At 42.1% G+C, this 18,196-nt stretch overlaps 1 protein-coding gene across 3 annotated transcripts in view; it reads left to right on the top strand.

The window, feature by feature from the left end:
• Window positions 1–4,709: 4,709 nt before the first annotated feature.
• LOC109417786 (guanine nucleotide-binding protein G(q) subunit alpha) overlaps window positions 4,710–18,196 on the top strand; it is a gene marked incomplete in the record, with an annotated part of 35,077 nt that continues 21,590 nt past the window's right edge. The window contains 2 exon segments of one of the 3 annotated variants that reach the window (XM_062853555.1): window positions 4,710–5,310; window positions 5,728–6,790. In XM_062853555.1, coding sequence (XP_062709539.1) covers window positions 6,673–6,790 — 118 coding nt within the window. 3 annotated transcript variants of the gene reach the window in all.

Genomic DNA, 18,196 nt, shown 5'->3' with positions numbered 1-18,196 from the left:
CGTATAAGGTTCTTCCAGAAATTCAACCCGGGATTGCTGCAGGAATCCTGCCGTGGATTCCTCGGGGGATTCCTCCTGGATTTTTTCCGGGATTTCTCCAAGAATTACTCCCGTGATTTATTCTTCCGGGATTTATCCTCCCGGGATTCCTCCAGAAATTCTTGGTTGATATCATCCAGATATTCCTCTAGGGGTTACTCCAGGAATTTCTCTACACGCAAAAATGGCTACGCTCAAAAATGTGTTCGGCCTGCACATTTTTAGTAAACATCCATGCCGCACATGACTGTGTTCGAAACACACATTTTTTTTTAAATTGCTCGTACGCTCATATGAGCATGTATTTTGCAATAATTTCGACATGGCAACCTCACTGGGTTTATAAACCACCTTCAAATACCGAAAAATATTGATATTTTGCAAAAATGTGAGCGTGCGAGCTATTTAAAAAAATGTGTGTTTCCAACATAGTCCCTGTGCGGCATGGGCGCTACTCAAAAATGAGAGCTTTTATTTTAGAGAGTAGAAATTTCTCGCGGGATTCTTTAGACATTCTTTCAGGGATTCCTGCAGGTATTCCTGTTGGGATTTCTCCAGGAATTTATCCATGATTGTTCCAGGAATTTCTTCCGGGATTCCTCCAAGAATTCCTCCCGGGATGCTCCAGTAATTCCTCTAGGGTTTACCGGTGGGATTCCTTTAGGAATTTACTTCCGGGACGTTCACGTGGATATAAGTGTCATCCTCCAAGTGTCGAGATCAAAACACTATAGAACATTTTTTCACTTGCCTTGGCATAACGGACAAAGATATTTTACACATAATAAAGCACATATTTACGTTTCAGTAAGACCTGAAGTACACAGGGTCAAATATTTGACAAGGAAAGAACTCAAGAAAAAACATCAGTTTGACACTAACGAAAATTCGATCGAGTCAAAGAAGATGTATGATCATTGGTTTCTTTTTGGGAAAATATTTAACCCTGTGTACTAAAATGTCGTTAATTTAGACGTTAATTGACCAATTTACCCTTTGATTGTTTGAAAAAATATTTCCATGCTTAATGGCTTACGATCAAAAAATCCCAAAATCGCATATTTTGCCCTATAATTTGAGGTGTAGCTCAAAACTGTGACGTGTTGGAGCAAATCTGAGCCCGGATTCGGATTCAGCGTCCCAAAATCTGTCAGAGGCACATAAGTTTGCGCCTGAGACACAAAAATGTTTCGCTGTGTTATGAAACTGTGGATGTTATACTATAATCACAGGTGATTCAGTTTTCATAAAAGATTCCTTTAGATATTACACGCCATTAAAACACAACCTACAAGTTTTTTTCTAGTTTTATCAGCAAATGTCCATATAGCTTTCGAGCCACGATTATCTATTTTGGATTGGGTAAAAGCATTGGATTGTTGTATACAAGTAAAAATTGTTTGTATAGTATCCTTCCTGTATGCGCATTTACCGAACTAAAGTTTAAGCAAAAACAACTTTTTGGCCTTAACCCTCTACTTCCAATGGTTGCTCTAGAGTACCATCGATTGAGCATGAGCATGAGCATTGGTGACCGTACACTTCGTAGTTGCTACTCCGTGATTGACCTGAGCTAGCGAAATTGCACAGAGAACCAATAGGCTTGGGGCTTAGGATTTGCCACCATCCTCAATGTACACGTTTCGAGAGCTCAAACTTTATTGGGTCAATAACGGCGCTGGCCACGTCCTTACGGTCTACCGGGGAAGGAAAGGAATGTTAGTTCGACAACCGTTGCTACTAGAGGTTGTATGTACTACTGGACCCTCCACAGTTGTCACGGGAAGGAGATTTGTTAGTAGGGAGGGATTGATAGTTGCATTGATCAAGGATTCACTTTGGTAAGCGATACGATCCGTGCAATTGTACAGTATACACACAAATGTGTCACCTCACAATTTGGAAGAATGGTGAGACCATGAAAATTTTAAATGAAAAAGATTTTGCGTCACCTCGCAATTGGGAGGACTGGTGAACCAATATGTGTTGCTACTTGCCATGAAATCGATATAATGAAACAAAGCTTTGTGCCGACACCAACAGTGACGAACCGCACAAACTTAGGAAAAATACTGAAACATAATTACGGATCATATCAGTGTGGCCAGCACCGTAAGGTGGCAGACTGTACAAAAATACGGTTTATTTATTCAATTGATACAAAATGTATGACAAATTTGCCCGACACGTTGAGTGACGAAGTTTGCAGTTCTTGTTGAGTAAATATATGAAGGCTGATTTTAAACATCCATGCGTCTATTGGTTCCGTTTTCGCACGAGTCAATAGCGAACGCGATCGATTATGCTGCGATACTCGCTCCTTCCAGGAGCGATACATGCACAGCAGAAAACAGCATAATACTCTCAAATTATCAATTAATACTCTTCATAACACTCTATAAATAATATTTGAAAGAAACACACACATAGACAAATAGAAACAATTTATCGTAGTTGGATTATTAGATTAAACTAATAAAATAGTTTTTTTTTTTGTGTATTTAGCTGATAAAATGATGAACATAGAATCCAAATACAAACAAGGAACAAGGAGAAGCACAGTTTATTAGACAGCAAATGTAGTCCATGACATTGGGTCGACACTACTAGTGACGAACTGTACAAAAAGTACACAAAAGGTGGCTATTCTTGGTTGTCACAGTAGGGCATATTATACCCCAGACAGACATGTGATACGAGTGTGATTCCTGTACAACGGTACGCAGTGTCAAGAAAATGCTAACAAGAGTGACTTGAACTGAGAGAATTTTCAGTATGGCACTCATTTCAAGCGCAATTGTACAGTGATTCTTGTATCACATGTGTGTCATAAGTATTATGTTTAAGATATGCGTTGAAACATTTAATTAAATTTCACAATAAAGCAAAAGCATGAAACGAGCTCACCCATATATGTATGCATCCCTTCGTTGCTCCATCGCTAGTAGAATGCCGAATGTCATATTGGCTGGCAAAAACTTTAACAACGAACCGACGAGCGAATGGGGCTCTGCACTGATTCACTGTCGATCCCACTACCCAACACTAAAAAGCGCGCGAACCGGAGGAAAACGAAAATCGAACCACGCTGGCACAACCGACTGAAAACGAAGCAATCCTCTCGAGCTTCTGCTTCGCACTCGTTGCTCTAGAGTACCATCGATTTTCGACGAACTCGAGACAAACGGAATTAGATGAATATGATGCAATAGTGATTTAGAATATGATTGTAATGTCATTAGGTAAACCCAGCTGCCAACAACTTGTTTCAATAGTTAAAAAAACTAAAAACTTTTTCGTTGATTTCGAAAAATTTAGAAAATTTGCAATAACTTTTGTTCAAGCATTTTTTTTCTTGGAAACGCTTTCTTGGCATAGAAATAGTCGTTCAAAGTCGTGGGAAGGAAAGGGTAAAAATATGTGTGAAATTTCTTGGCTTTCTATAAAACCCTTCAATGGTTTACCACCCACCCATGAAATATTTTACACATCCTTATTCAAGCCTAATAATACATGAAACGATTCTATACTGTATAATTGGTGGGTTTAAAAATTTTATGATGATGATGATGATGATGATTGTGTACCCACCATCAGCGCAAGGATTACCTATGGCTGCAGACTGCAGAGTCATACCGGAGGGGAATGATCTACCTGATGGTTTGTTGTAGCAGGGTAAGCTAAATTTACTGGAGACCTTCGGAAGACAACACGATGCTTGTTCTCTCGTGACAAAGTCTGGCCACCCCATGAACATTTGTCCAGAAACCAGTTCATTTAGCTTCCCTAGGCTACCCCTTCCAATATCCCAAGTAACATGTAATTTAATTATATTAATTTAATTATATAGTTAACCAATTACCTGATTTTACCTGAAACAACAAATATTATGATTATGATACATATAATTTTAATTGACCTACATTACAATTACAACTTTATTTACCTGAACAGCGCTGAAAAAAATGTTATTTTATTAAAGTTGAAGTTAAAATCCAGCAAATAACACTGAAACAAATGGTATATTAGTATTGAAAAAACATTATACATAAATAGAAACACAGAAAAGTAAACCAAATTTTGATCTTATAATCTTCCAGCATTTAAAACAAACAAAGCTGAAAAAATAAGAAATCAAAATTGGTTATGGTAGATCTTACGCCGTAACGCACCATTATAAGGTGATCTACCCACGTTACGGGTATGGTGGGTTTAAAAATTTTATGTTCACTAACAAATCTTGAATCTGACGACGATTGGTTTTCGTTGAATGTGGGCAGAAAAAAACTGGCACTTATTTCGAATTCAGATCAATATTTAAAATGAAATAAATAAAACAGCACATTTTATATGATACCTACAAAATACTATAATAAGCTTTAATTGCTTCTTACAACACTTTTTCTCAAGTCAAACAGCTTTTGATCTGCAGTTGGTTGAAAATGTACCAATTTTCAAGTGCGCAGGCTTTACTCTATATAATTTCATAGACAATTTTGTGAACATAGCTAACTTGTACCTAAAATCGCAACTGTCAGGCACAAACTGTCAGGAACTACGAGTGCATCCGATCCCCCCGAGATTTGTGTAACTCTTGGAATAGTTATTCTAGGATTTGAACGACGCCTACCAAAGCTACCGACGTCTAATTTTAGTGTTTGGGGACAATCTTTCACCCGAGCCCTGTGGCGACGACACTGACTAACCGTAATAGGTTTATCATAGTTTGACGGATTTCACCTGGAAACGATACTCGTCGCTGGCCTGCTGGCCGTATGGGGATTTTGGCCCCAGGCGTGTGTCTTCTTGGACGGACGCGATGGCATAATTTAATTAAACTGAAAGGAAAATGCACACAAGCTCCAGTCGAGGTGACCTATTCACGTTTTTCCGCTTCTTTTCCGCGAACACGTGGACCGATGGCCCGCGGGTGGATGTGCAAGAAACCTCACGAAAGTCAGGCGACTGTTGTTGGCTCTAGCCTCGTCGCACGGACGTCGAAAATCTGTTGTAAGGATGGCACCTCGGGTGTATTACGTGAACTTGACCAGGGTCGAAATGTGGGGGACGGGGTTTCGATGCGATTTGGCTTCGGAAACGTTCGTGGTCTGAATGTGACCGTGTGTGCCGAATCGATCCCTTGATTACAGTGGACAGTGGAAGCCTATAAAAGAGTGTAACAACCGACGACAAGTTTTAGTCTGGTAACTGTGGTTTCTAACTTCTAACAATTGCTGCAGGCGGCCTGTTCCACTGGTACTTTTTTTTGTGGTTGGTATCTCGTTGATCCTTGCAGTGATTTTCTCAGATGAGGCAGGATGTTAATTCGAGGATTGAGTGATCGAGGGTATGTGTGAGAGTGTGTGTAAACGTATTGCTGAGATTCGATCGAGGAAGGGAGGTGGCACATGGATGATCATCTCATCTAGAGACTGCAATTGTGCAGCAAAGGCAAAACTGGTTGGGATTTAGTGTTCGCGTGACCAGCAGCGCGAGCGTGATCGTACAGTGTGCGGTGTGTGTTTGTGGGGGAGGAGTGATCTCACTGCGGCGATCGTACGACTTCTGAAAGCGAAACAGAGATCAATGATAGTGAAATTCTGAAAAAGCAATCACTCGGTGATAACGCTCGGAGCAAGTGATCTTTAACACAAGAAGATTTCATTTTGAATATTCCTATTTTTACAGTAAAACGCATGGATGAAAAGATTTTTTGTCGAAATTAGCGTTTACAAGAGAAAAAAGATATACACAAAACATAGTGATATATGATCAGCGGAACAGGCCGTTGCGGCAAAGTTCAGTGGAATAATAGCAGCAGCAGCCATCGCCACCACCAGCAGCACCGCCGCCGCCATCGTTACCGTCAGCTGGAGCAGGAGCAGCAGCAGGAACTTCGGATAACCAAATCCAGCTGGTCAATCTCCGCTTTCGCCAGTTGTCATCATCGTAGCCGTTGCGGTTGGAGTCGTTGCAGTTTATAACGACCGCACCAGCTAAACGAGCGACGACAACGACTTTGCGCGATCATCGTTCGTTTCCTTCGTCCTTTGTCACCTCTCTCACATCTCTGATCCTCATTTGTGTCCTTTAATTTTCGTCGTTCCTCGTACTGAGTGTGGCAAACGTGACCAACTTCAAATAACCAAAGCAGCTTTTCCAGTATTTCCGTCTTAGTTCTGCTGCTTCTTAATTTGATTTGAGCCTGTGGAAAAAACGACTCGCCCATCTACAACCACTTCCACCTACGAAAAGCTATAAAAGTGCACGAATCCAGAGGAGTACATGGGGTGTCCTTGCGCGGTGTGTGCTGGCCAAAGAATATATCGTGAAGTAAACCGAGAAGAAAAGTTGTAGTAATCAAATTATTCAGTGTTCACGGTGGTGCTGCTGCTGCAGAGAGAAAGAGAGGCGTATAGTGTAAAAGTTAATTGTGATAATACAAAAACACGGGACAATCGGACACCGACTGTGGTGAAGTCCGGTGTTGGTACCCATCACCCCGCCGCCGTATAGTAGTCGACCAACGGAGCCGCAACAGGAACAGCAAAGATCCCGCGGCAACGCGATCGCGCCAAAGTGTGACCACCCTCACACTCAACTCACCAACAACACGACACCACACCACCAACCATGGAGTGCTGTCTGTCCGAGGAGGCCAAAGAGCAGAAGCGTATCAATCAGGAGATTGAGCGACAGCTGCGACGAGACAAGCGAGATGCCAGACGAGAGCTGAAGCTATTACTATTAGGTAAGTGGCGTGTTTTTTCCTTTAGTTTTTATTGCCCCCCTTTGCACATGGTAATTTCAAGCATAACTTTTCAATCCGACGTAACTCGAGAATGTAAACAAATCCGGGTTAACTGCTGCATGCATGATTCACAAAGCAAATTGAAGAATCCACATCACTGTTTGATGATTTATTGCTTAATTTGTTTAACTAAGCATATTATTCGAAACGACGTATCTAACTATTTTGATGTTTACAACTTTACTGATAGATACACCGTTTTGATATATGAGAAAACCAAACGACGTATCTAGCCAAAATCAAAAGTAACAGATACACCGAACTGGCACCATACAAAAGCGACGTATCTGGCATGACGTATCTCTAACCAACCCGGTGTATGTGTATTTTTATCAAAATTCATTGTGAAAATGATATGGAATGAGTAGGTTTTGTTTCTTACCTAGTGCGTGCTATATCCCTGGTGATGTTAAGCACGAAAAAACTTATGAAAAGTCTTTTTTATAAAAAACTATTTTATTGAAATGGTCGTCAACATTGACCATGAATTTACTCAGATCAGTAAAAAAGTTAGATACGTCGATTTGAAAAATTATGCTTGATTTGCTAAAGCACAATCCGTGTGGGACCCCCCGACAAATGGACACTTTTCAATTAGAATCGAGATAATTGCCTTCCAGTGGGCAACGAATGTGGTGGGACCTAATTCGATTAGCATTGATACGATGGAACTGGATATGGTGGAGGCATTTCAGTAGAAATAATTTTCTACGTGATTTTATAGTCCTATTGAAGGCATATGCCTCATTCAGGGTATATTCAAATCTTGAGGCACACTTTCGAAAAGATGACAATAGGTTCATAAACATGAACAAAAATATTGAAAAAAAAATACGATAGTACCGAGCCACTTGGGCAGTGGCTGATATTTTGGGCATTTTTTCGCTATAGCTCAGTCAATCCAAATCGATTGACTTGAAATTTTGTACACGGCTAGATACTATGCGTATCTCACCGTGTTCCAAAAATTGTGTTGTTTGGTTCAAAATTGGCTAATTTATAGCAGAACAGAGTCTAAAACAGAAGCTCTGCTGAGATGGTTCCACCTTGGGTTCCACTTCCCTATAGCAATGTGAGTCATATTAGAAAACTTGTCAATTTGTTATATTGACGGCAAATTTATTAAGTTTTGTTTTCCTTTGCGTTGTTGTCTTTTGTTATGGCTGAGATGATATAGAATCCTCTACATTGTAGATCCATCTCGCCTAATTGTTGTAATTTTGAAGCAGAAAATGTTTTTTGTAATGCATTACAGCTTTGCCAAATGAAAAAAAGATCTTCATCAATGCGTAGTGTAATTAAATCCAAAATGTGGATTCCGGCGCTTTAAAAAGTGTGTTAGTTTATGACTTGCTGGTGGGATTTCTGCAGGAGTAACTTCCGGAGATATTCTTGAAATTTCTGCAGGAATACCTTAGAAGAGTCCTCCAGGATTTTTCCCTGGAATTAATTCTAGAGTTCCTACAGGAGTTTTTTGTGGGAGCTCCTTGTGAGATTTTTTTGATAGGTTTATTAAGCACTTCTTCAGAAATTCTCTTTGGGGTTCATCCAGCATTTTCTTCTATGATCTCTGAACAGATTCCATCAGGGATTCCTCCAGGAGTTTTTTTTTGGGATTCTTCAGGAGTTGTTTCCGGGATTTTTCCAGAAACTCCTGTCGGCAGTCCATTAGAGATTTTTTTCCGGGATTTTCTTTTGTGATTTTTCCAGGAGGTCTGATATTCCTCAAGAAATTCTTGGAATTCCTCCAGGAATTACTTCCATGTTTCCTCCAGAAATGTATTCCTGGATTTTCCAGGAGTTCATATTGGAATTTCTCAGAGAGCTCTTTCTGTGATTCTTGCAGGGGTTTATTAATGATTTTTTTTTCAGAAGTTACTTCTGGGATTCATCCAGCAGCATCTTCTGAGATTCCGAAAAAGGTTCCATCTGAAATGTCTCCAGGAATTCTTTCCGGGATTACTTCAGACATTTTTTTCCGGTATTTCTCTAAGATTCTCTCAGTTCCTTCTGGAATGACTTCAGAAGTTTTTTTTTCTTAGAAAGAATTACTATAAAAATGTAAACTTGGAGGAAACCCAAACTTCTAGAGAAAATACATACAAAACTGCAAAAGAAACTCCATAAGAAATTATTGCAGCCTTGTTGAAGCCTTGTCTTAAGGAAGTCCTGCGGAAACATCATAAAAAAGTCATGGACAAAATCTATACGGAGCTCCTTGAGTAATTCCATGAGAAATTCCATTAAAACTCTGTAGTACATCCATTGGAAATATCTGAGAGAATTTCAGAATACCAGAGTAAACTTCCGGAGGAATTCATGAAGATACTTCAGAAATTTCAAAAGGAACTTCTGAAGGAATACTAGGACGTGTTTCAGGAGGAATCTCGAGAGTAGTTAATGGAGGAATCCCTGCAGGAGTTAAAAACTGAGGAATCCCAGAAAGAACTATTTAAAAGATCCAAGAAGGAACTCCTCAAGAATTTCTGAAGGAATTCTTAAGCAGATTCCTGAAGAAATTCCTGGTGAAATCACAGAATAAAATCCTGGAAGAGATCCTGAAGGAATTCCTGAAGGGATCTCAGAAGAAACTACTGGTTCATATCGCTAGCAAATCCTGGTGAAATCCTGGCATATATTTGTGGTAGTACGGTAGAAATTCCGGCAGGAATCGCAAGAAGCTTTATTGAGGAAATCACATAAGAAATTCCTGGAAGAATCGGTGAAGAAATTCCTACAGCAATCTTGGAACGTACTGCTAAGGAAATCTCGGGGGAATTTCGGAAATTTTGGAGGAATCGCATAAAGGATCCCAGGATAATTCCTGGCAAGGATCTGGAATGAGGAATACTGGAATGAGTTACAAGTATCGCGGAAAACACTCCTGGGAAATGACAGAGGGAACTTCCCAAATTTCTGTCGACTTCCTTTAATTCCTTGTTGAGGGTGCGCCGCCATGAGCCTCTGGGTCTGCCTCTGCTGCGATGTCCTGCTGGGTTCCAATCTAACGCTTGTTTGCAGATTTCGTTCCCGCCCCTGCGTAGAGTGCGGCCCGCCTACCTCCATTTTCGCTCCCGAATTTCTGTCGCTATCGGCTTTTGATGACATCGACGATGGAGCTCCATCTTGGAGATCCCATTTTGAGGCTACCATGTACTAATTATATACTGAAGGCATCTATCGATGAAGACCTGTGATCGTTGAGTATTCTCCACTGATACACACCAGGTTTAACTGCGGTATAGCAGCACAAATTTCACGTTTGAGTTAAAAATTCGGATTTTGGTGCGCCGACTGATCTTAATGTTTTTCCATACATTTCTTAAACTCGCAAAAGCAGCCCTCGCCTTTTTGATCCGTGCACCTATGTCGATCTTGGTGCCGCCATCCGCCGCCATATGGTTACCAAGATATTGGAAGCTTTCAACATTCTCCACTGATTGCCCAGCTACCGTAAAGCTGGAAGGGTTGACCGTGTTTACATCCAACGATATGGTCTTGTTGACGTTGATGGTAAGAGCAGCCGCCGAGGAGCGATTGGCAAGATCATCGAGCTTGCTCTGCATATCAGAGCGCAGTTGAGCTAGGTGAGCAACGTCATAAGCCAATTCGAAGTCATTTAGGTGCTCTATGGTAATGGGCTGCCACAGCAATCCACGATTTGGTACACGGTCAATCGCACCTTCCGGGACCTCGTCGTATACGATGAGGAATAGTAGCGGTGATAGTATACATCCTTGCCTCACTCCAGCAACGACCCGGATGGGATCGGACAAAAATTCGGTGTGCAGTACTCTGCACGAAAATGCCCTGTACTGTGCTTCAGTGAGGCCGATGATTTTCTCAGGGAGACCCTTGCGCCTGATTGCTGCTCACATGTTTCCGTGATTGAGACGGTCGAAAGCTTTTTCGTAATCAATGAACACCAGGTAGAGAGACTCTTGGAATTCATTGATTTGCTCCAGAATGATACGGAACGTAACAATATGGTCCACACAAGATCTTCCGGCACGGAATCCTGTTTGCTGCCATCGGAGAGTTGCGTCAATCTTCTCCTGTATCCGGTTAAGGATCACTTTGCAGAGAACTTTGAGAACGATACACAGTAAAATGATGCCCCGCAAATTATCGCATACAGTCAGGTCGCCGGTGGCGGTTGCCCATATGTTGCAGAATAATTGATACAGCAGTTGTGCAGATGCTACGGGGTTAGCTTTGAGCATCTCGGCTGATATGCGATCGATCCCCGGGGCCCTGTTCGATTTCATGCTACGGATGGCTGTTTCTATCTCCTGCACTGATGGAGCTTTGGTGTTAACACGGGTAATGTGTCGAACCCTTGGCGGATCATGCTGAGGTGTAGATGGCGTGGCCGACACTTGAAAAAGGTTTCCAAAGTGCTTGAACCAGCGTTTTAACTGGTCAGCTGGGTCGGTCCAGTCGTGTCTTTTACGGGCATCGTAGCATTCGTCTTGGTCACACTACGGCGACGTGAGTCATCGTAGAGGAGACGGATGTCGCCTGTGTTTGCGGCTTTCTCGCCTTCGTCGGCTAGGGAGTCCGCCCACGCTCTTTTGTCCCGTCTACATGAACGTTTCACTTCCTTCTCGAGAGCCGATTAGCTCTGACGGGCTACGGCTTTGGCTCCTCGTGTTTTCGCTCGCTCTATCGCGGCTTTGGCGTTCCTTCACTCCTCTATCTTCCTCCAGGTATCATCTGTGATCCACTGCTTTCTTCGGGTGCGTAGCTCACCCAAATTATTCTCGCCGGTGGCGATAAAGGCGTTCTTGATGGCGCTCCATTGATCTTCTACGCTTCCACTTTCTGGAATATTCGCAGCACGGTTCTCTAGCTCCTCGACAAAGGACCTTCTCACCGCAGCGTCTTCCAGTCGGCGTGTGTTGAACCGGCGCCCGATTTCAAACTCCTGTCGATGGATCCTCGTAAAGCGCAGCCGGATCTCGCCGATTAGGAGACGTTTATCTACGTTTATCCGCTAGGTAGCGTTAGAAAATGTAAACTTCTGTATCTTGCAAATCAGGCTACATAGAAGGAATCCGTCATGGCCAAAATTTATATGTACATCAAAAACTACTTACCTTACCGGTCAGACTGCCTGAGTGTCCTCTGCTGTACGTAGGAGTCGTCTCCATTCGACTTGGTCAATGGCTGTGCGTCTCCAGTTCTGCACTCTGCGAAGGGTCCCCAAAGTGTCCTCCACTTGATCGACCCACCTAGCTCGCTGCACACCACGTCTTCTTGTACCGATCGGATGACTCTCGAGAACCATTTTAATCGAGTTGCTATTCGACATCCTGATGACGTGACCCGCCCACCGTAGCCTCCCGATTTTTGTGGAGTGCACGATGGTCAGTTTTGACGTAGGACTACGTCTCTCTTTTCTATACCGGGTGTCATTCTAAATTTTCAGAAATCGGCCGCGTTACGTTAAAAGTGGAGATTTTGAGCCTGAATAACTCAGCCATTTCTTGATGAAATTTCAAAATTTTGGCACCAATCGATTGCAAATCTTTACACCAATTATGTCCAATAATAACATTTACTGATTTTCAATAACAAACTATTGAAAAATTGGGAAAAGTGAACCCATGTTTATTCCAGCCAATCACGATCGAGCACATTTTCGATGCTCCCGTCGAATATAAAAGCTACTGCTTCTTCGCATCTTCCCTCATTTGCCTTTGTGGTCTCGAGGTGAACGCATCGAACGAGAGCTGCCCATTTCTTCGATTGCGTTTTCGCTGATTCTTCTTTTACGGCCGTGTCGGCTCGGCGTTAGTGGTTGTCGATAAAGGAGCTGCTGCGCATTCGCCTTATAACCGTCTAACGCGGCAGACCAAGGAAGGAATACTTTTCATCGATTGCTCGGCGGTGGTGGCAGAGGCAGCAGCAAAATCCACCAAAGAAAGATCCGCCACAACGAATGTGCGAGCTGCGTCGCTTTTCCTCGGGGATCGGTCGGACCTTTCGCGGATTGATTGACGGCGGCGCATTGCTGATAGCATCACGATGAACATCCAGGTCAGCAAGCGGCGGGCCAATTCTCAGTGGCGTCCAGCATTCAGCGCGAACAAAATCAATGCGCATTGGGTGGCATGACGAATTGATTTCAATTTCTTCCTAAAACCGCCCAAAATTCAAACGATTCTTTTCTGAACCATCGAAAACGCTTCCTAGAGAGTAAATTGGATAAATTTCCCGCATCGACCGAGAAAGTGTAGTGAAACCAAATAGTGAAAGATTGAATTCTTGGTGGTGGCTCAGCAACAGTGAAGGCGATCACTAATCTCATCCACGGCAGCAAGCGGCGGGCGAATTTTCGACGGCGTTCAGCATTCAACACGGGGATCTAACACGCATTGCGTGGCATGATAAATTCATGTCAATTTTCTGTATGAAATCGTCCAATATTCAAACGGTTCTTTTCAGGACCATAGAAAATTATTCCTGAAGAGTTGTGAATCAGATAATTATTTCATTCCATCGCTCGGTAGAAGTGTGGTGCAACCGAAAAGTGAAAAATTGTATGCTTGATGGCCCGCAACAATAATGATGCCGGCCACTAATGATTCCACCAGGAATTTAGCAACGCTTTATCCTATCCAGACCATTTTCCGTGAAACATTGTTTAATTTAACCATTTTTCGAATTGAAATGATCTAAATCTTCCAATATTTTGGTTACTTTATTCGTTAAATGAAAGTTTTCTCATTTCTCGGTTGATTGATCGTTTGAAGTGTACGGAGCATACGGGGCGGGACATGCAATCGAAATAAACTGGCAAGCCAGCCGAATGGGAGGAGCTTCATCTGCCAATCTAGGGGCATAAAAGCTGTTCCCTCTGATTTCTTTCGTCATTTTCATTGGATCAGTCAGGGAGGGTGGAGGTGGATCACGTCCACGGCTGCGCAGCAGCACGTCAACTGCGACGAGTGATAGCACCAGGAATCTCATCCACTGATCACGGCTACGGTGGGCCCGGCAATGGAAGTTACCTCCACCCACAGCTGGGTAGCTGCGCACCAACCCAGCGACGGTTCTCGGCTATCTATCTGATAGAACCAGGAATCTCATTCAAGGCAGCAGGCGGCGGCAGTTTTCAATGGCTTCCTGCATTCAGTGCGGATAATTTTCAATTGTCTTTCTAAAATCAACCGTTATTTGAACGGATCTTTTCAGGACCAGAGAAAATTATTCCTTAAGAGTTATGAATCGGATAATTTTCGGATATATTCCAACGATCGGTAAAAATGTAGTGCATTCGAAAAGTGAATGGTTGAATGCTTGGTGGCTCAGTAACAGCAAAATCGATCACTAATCTTTCTACCCGAAATTTAGCAACGCGTTATCTTATTCGGACAATTGTACCTGAAACATTGTTTCATTCTAATATTTATCGAACTAAAATGATCTTAACTGAATCTTCGATTAGTTTATCCGTTCGATTAGAAATTGTCTCAAAGAACGCTTGACTAGTCGTTTGAAGCGTCTGACACAATGTGGGCGGGTCATGCAAACGGAATAAACTGGAAAGCCCGCCGAATGGGAGGAGCTTCATATGCTAATCTAGGGGCATAAAAGCAGTTTCCTCCGTTATTTTTCGTCATTTTCCTTGGATCAGTCAAGGAGAAGGGAGATGTCACCTCCCAGCTAGGCAGCAGCACACAAACTCAGCGATGACTCTCGGCTATCGTGGTGGCAGCACCAGGAATCTCATCCACGACAGCAAACGGCCGCATTCAATATGGGTAAAATCGCATTGCGTGATGAATTCATGCAATTGTTTTGCCAAAATCTTCCGTTTTATAAACGGTCTTTTCCAGGATCAGCGAAAATGATTCCTCAAGAGTTATTATTCGGATAATTAAAAGCGACAGACTGAAAGCTTGGTAGTTCAGCAATAGTGAAGTGGCTACTAATATGTTCTTCCTAGATGAAAACAACGTATTGTCGAAAGAGTTTCACGTTAAACTTTCGTTGAAAAGATCTATCTAACGCTGTTCAATTTTCTAATAATTTTATACGCTCGATGAAAATTCTCTCGTAGAACAGTAATTTAACCATTTCTCTTCAAAACAAAATAACTCTTGAACTAGTCAACATCTTTCCAAGTAACCGAACCAGCTGAATAACAGCTTCTTGAGCTAAAGTTAGCTTAAGAGTGATTTGTTTTACTCTTATACAGCAAAAATATGTTTTGGGTTATGAATGCGTTCAGCGAAAGCGATCACACAACAACTTGACTAACATATCAGTCCACCATTTGTATTATTATAACAACAAACATTGTATTATGGAAATATAAAAGTTGGAACCTCGTTCCAGCCTTTGTCCTACGTCAACATTGCGGTTATGTCTCAGACATTACCCACTCCTAGTTTTTTCAGCAGCTGACGCAGCTCGTGGCTCATTCGCCTTCTCCAAGTCCCGTTTTCCATCTGCACTCCGCCGTAGATGGTACGCAACACCTTCCGTTCGAAAACTCCAAGGGCGCGTTGGTCCTCTGCACGTAGGGTCTATGCTTCGTGCCCATAGAGAACTACCGATATAATCAGTGTTTTGTTAATTTCGTGTGACGGCGAACTTTGTTCGGTCGTAGAGTTCTGCGGAGTCTAAAGTAATCTCGATTTACTGCCACAAAGCGTCTCTGAATTTCTTTGAGTTTCTTCAGAAATGAATCACAAAGACAAACTACGCTCAGTAAATCTAGGAAACTATACACCCGAAAATATTTTGGATCGGATATCAACATACAAATAGATACATAAAAAAACAGTAAGCATACGTGTTTCATCTAGAGTGTTTTCATCTTCTGCATCATCATCAACAAGCATGCTTGATCTGTCCAAATCTTAACAAGACGACCACTTATTGTGAGAGATTGCCCCAACCAAATTGTATGCACTGCTCCGTCTTCTACACAGACTTGTGCTGCCGACCGGAACGAAACTACTTCGTCTTTCACCTCAATTGCCATTGTAAAGCATTCAAGTAAAGTTATTTTTTTTCGTTGATTCAATTTGTAACGCTTCCAATAACCGCGACCTGCAATATTCTCATTTACACTCGTGATCCTTCGTTTTACTTGGCATGGTGAATCTCCGTGTATACACAAACAATCTTCCGATCCTATCGACTACACGGGTTTGGGCTGTCATGAAATAAGAAAAAAAACGCGGTGTAGTGTAAATCCAGAATAGTAGATATAGTACAACATAGTCTCCGAATATTCGTCGAACGGGAGAAAGTGGGAGAACGAATCCCGTCGTCGAAATGCTCTTCCTCAGTTCACACATACAGGTGCCCGGCCACACCAAACAACACACATCCAAATCGAATCGTGCTGTAGTTGTCTGACGGATGCGATGGGTGAGAATTTGCGGCGAGAGATTCTTGGGTAGAATGATGTTTTCCCGTTTTTTATTTGGGAATCCTCTTCATCGACACGTTCAATGGGAAGTCTCGGCTCCCAGAGTCGAGACAGGTTGGAGAAAGCAAGAAAGTATACGTAAAGATGGCAAATTGGTGGTAGCGAACGAAAATGCCAAAGACGAGCTGCTAAAGTGTAATGTAGGGGTTCTCATGGTGATCGGTGAACGGAGCGGAGCATGAGTTTTTATTATGCTAGAAGATTTAGAAATCATACTTATTTATTCAGTTACTGAATTTTATTATGTGCACATTTATTTGCATTGCATCACAATTAGGATAACACATAACCAACCATATTAGTACTTGGTTTGTAACTGTTGCTGCCCATCATCGGTCACGCACAATGCTCGCCAGATCATGCTTCACCTGGTCCGCCCATCGTGCTCTCTGTACTCCACGCCGTCTTGTGCCAATCGAATGAGTAGCAAACATCAACTTTGCAGATTTGTTGTCTGGCGTTTTTTCAACATGTCCTGTCCACCTATCCTTCCGACTTTGGTCCCCTTCTGGATGCTGGGTTCATCGAGCTCTTGGGTAATCCTTCGCCACCACACATCGTTCTTCTGCACACCGCCGGAGATCGTCCTTAGCAATTCCTTCTAGAGCATGCTCCATGTACTCACGTCCGTAAATGATCATCGTTCGTAGCGTTTTGATGATGTGCCTTCGTTTTTTACGGCCATCAATAAGGATCTAAAGAAGACGTATTTCTGCGCTACCACGAAAGTATCACCTTATATCGTTACATCACAGTAATGCACCCGTCCATCGTTTTTGATCAATACTGTTCAGCTTCCCTCGAGAGCCGTTTTCGTTCATGGTTTTCCTTTGTTCTGTGCGGTCGATGCCTTGAAGTCGACTCCAGGCATTTCTGGAGGATTGGTCGTACGATTATCTAACCTGATGTCGACCGGCCGTCGGTGAAGCCGGCTTGATAACATCCCACGAACTCATTCGTTTTAGATAAGAGACGACAAAAGATGATCTGGGATAGTACTTTGTAGACGGTTTTCAAAATGGAGATCGCTCTGAAGTTCTCACATTACAAATTCTTGTGAATGGGATAGATCACCTTTTGCTTTCACTACTCCGGTAGTTGTTTGGTTTCTCAGATCCTGACTATCAACCAGTGCAGGCAGGTGGCCATTTTTTAATCGATCAAGATGAGTTTAGCTACGAGACTATCTTTACCAGCTTGAAGAGTTTTATCATTTCTGTCTTCTGCTTCACTGACATTGTCATTTTCTCCGATAACTTGGTCTTCCGTGCCTAAGTTTCTCATGTCATTCAGGTGCTCATCGAAATACTGCTTTCACTTTTCAATCCGTCTGTCAAGAGGCACCCATCCTTATCCCTACAGACTTCGACTCGTGGCATGAAGTCGTTGATTTTAGAATAGTTTATGAGGGAATTAATTAAATAATTGCTATCACTGAGTAGGTATTTGAGAAATTGCTTTTGAAATGATTTAAAAATATCTTCAAGCATTTTTTTTAAACTTTTTTCCAGGGATTTGGACTCATTTCAAGACTCTAGATTCGTACAAGATACCATCTTCATGTTAAACAGAAATTAAACACTTCAAGAGATTCCTCTGAAAACTCTCCACAAGTTTCACCAGTAGTTATAATAATAGGTTTCACTAGTAGTTTTTTGAGATTTCATTGAAATTTTTCTGGGTTCATCTAAGACTTCTCGAGAAATTCATCGACAGAAGTATGCAATAAATGTTCTAAAATATCTTCCAAGAATTGCACAAATGCTCCATACTCTGGAAATTTTGCCGGAATTGCTTCGCCAAAACAGGAATATTTTTACTAAATTTCAGTGGATTTTATTCCTACAAATGCTTCAAAAACATTACGAATGCCCTCAAATGTTGGTAATAATTTT

The sequence above is a fragment of the Aedes albopictus genome, chromosome 2 (genome assembly GCF_035046485.1).
Source record: "Aedes albopictus strain Foshan chromosome 2, AalbF5, whole genome shotgun sequence".
In the NCBI taxonomy this organism is placed as follows: Eukaryota; Metazoa; Arthropoda; class Insecta; order Diptera; family Culicidae; genus Aedes; species Aedes albopictus.
The sequence above is the reverse complement of the archived record's forward strand: the minus strand, read 5'-3'. Positions and strand labels throughout refer to the sequence as shown.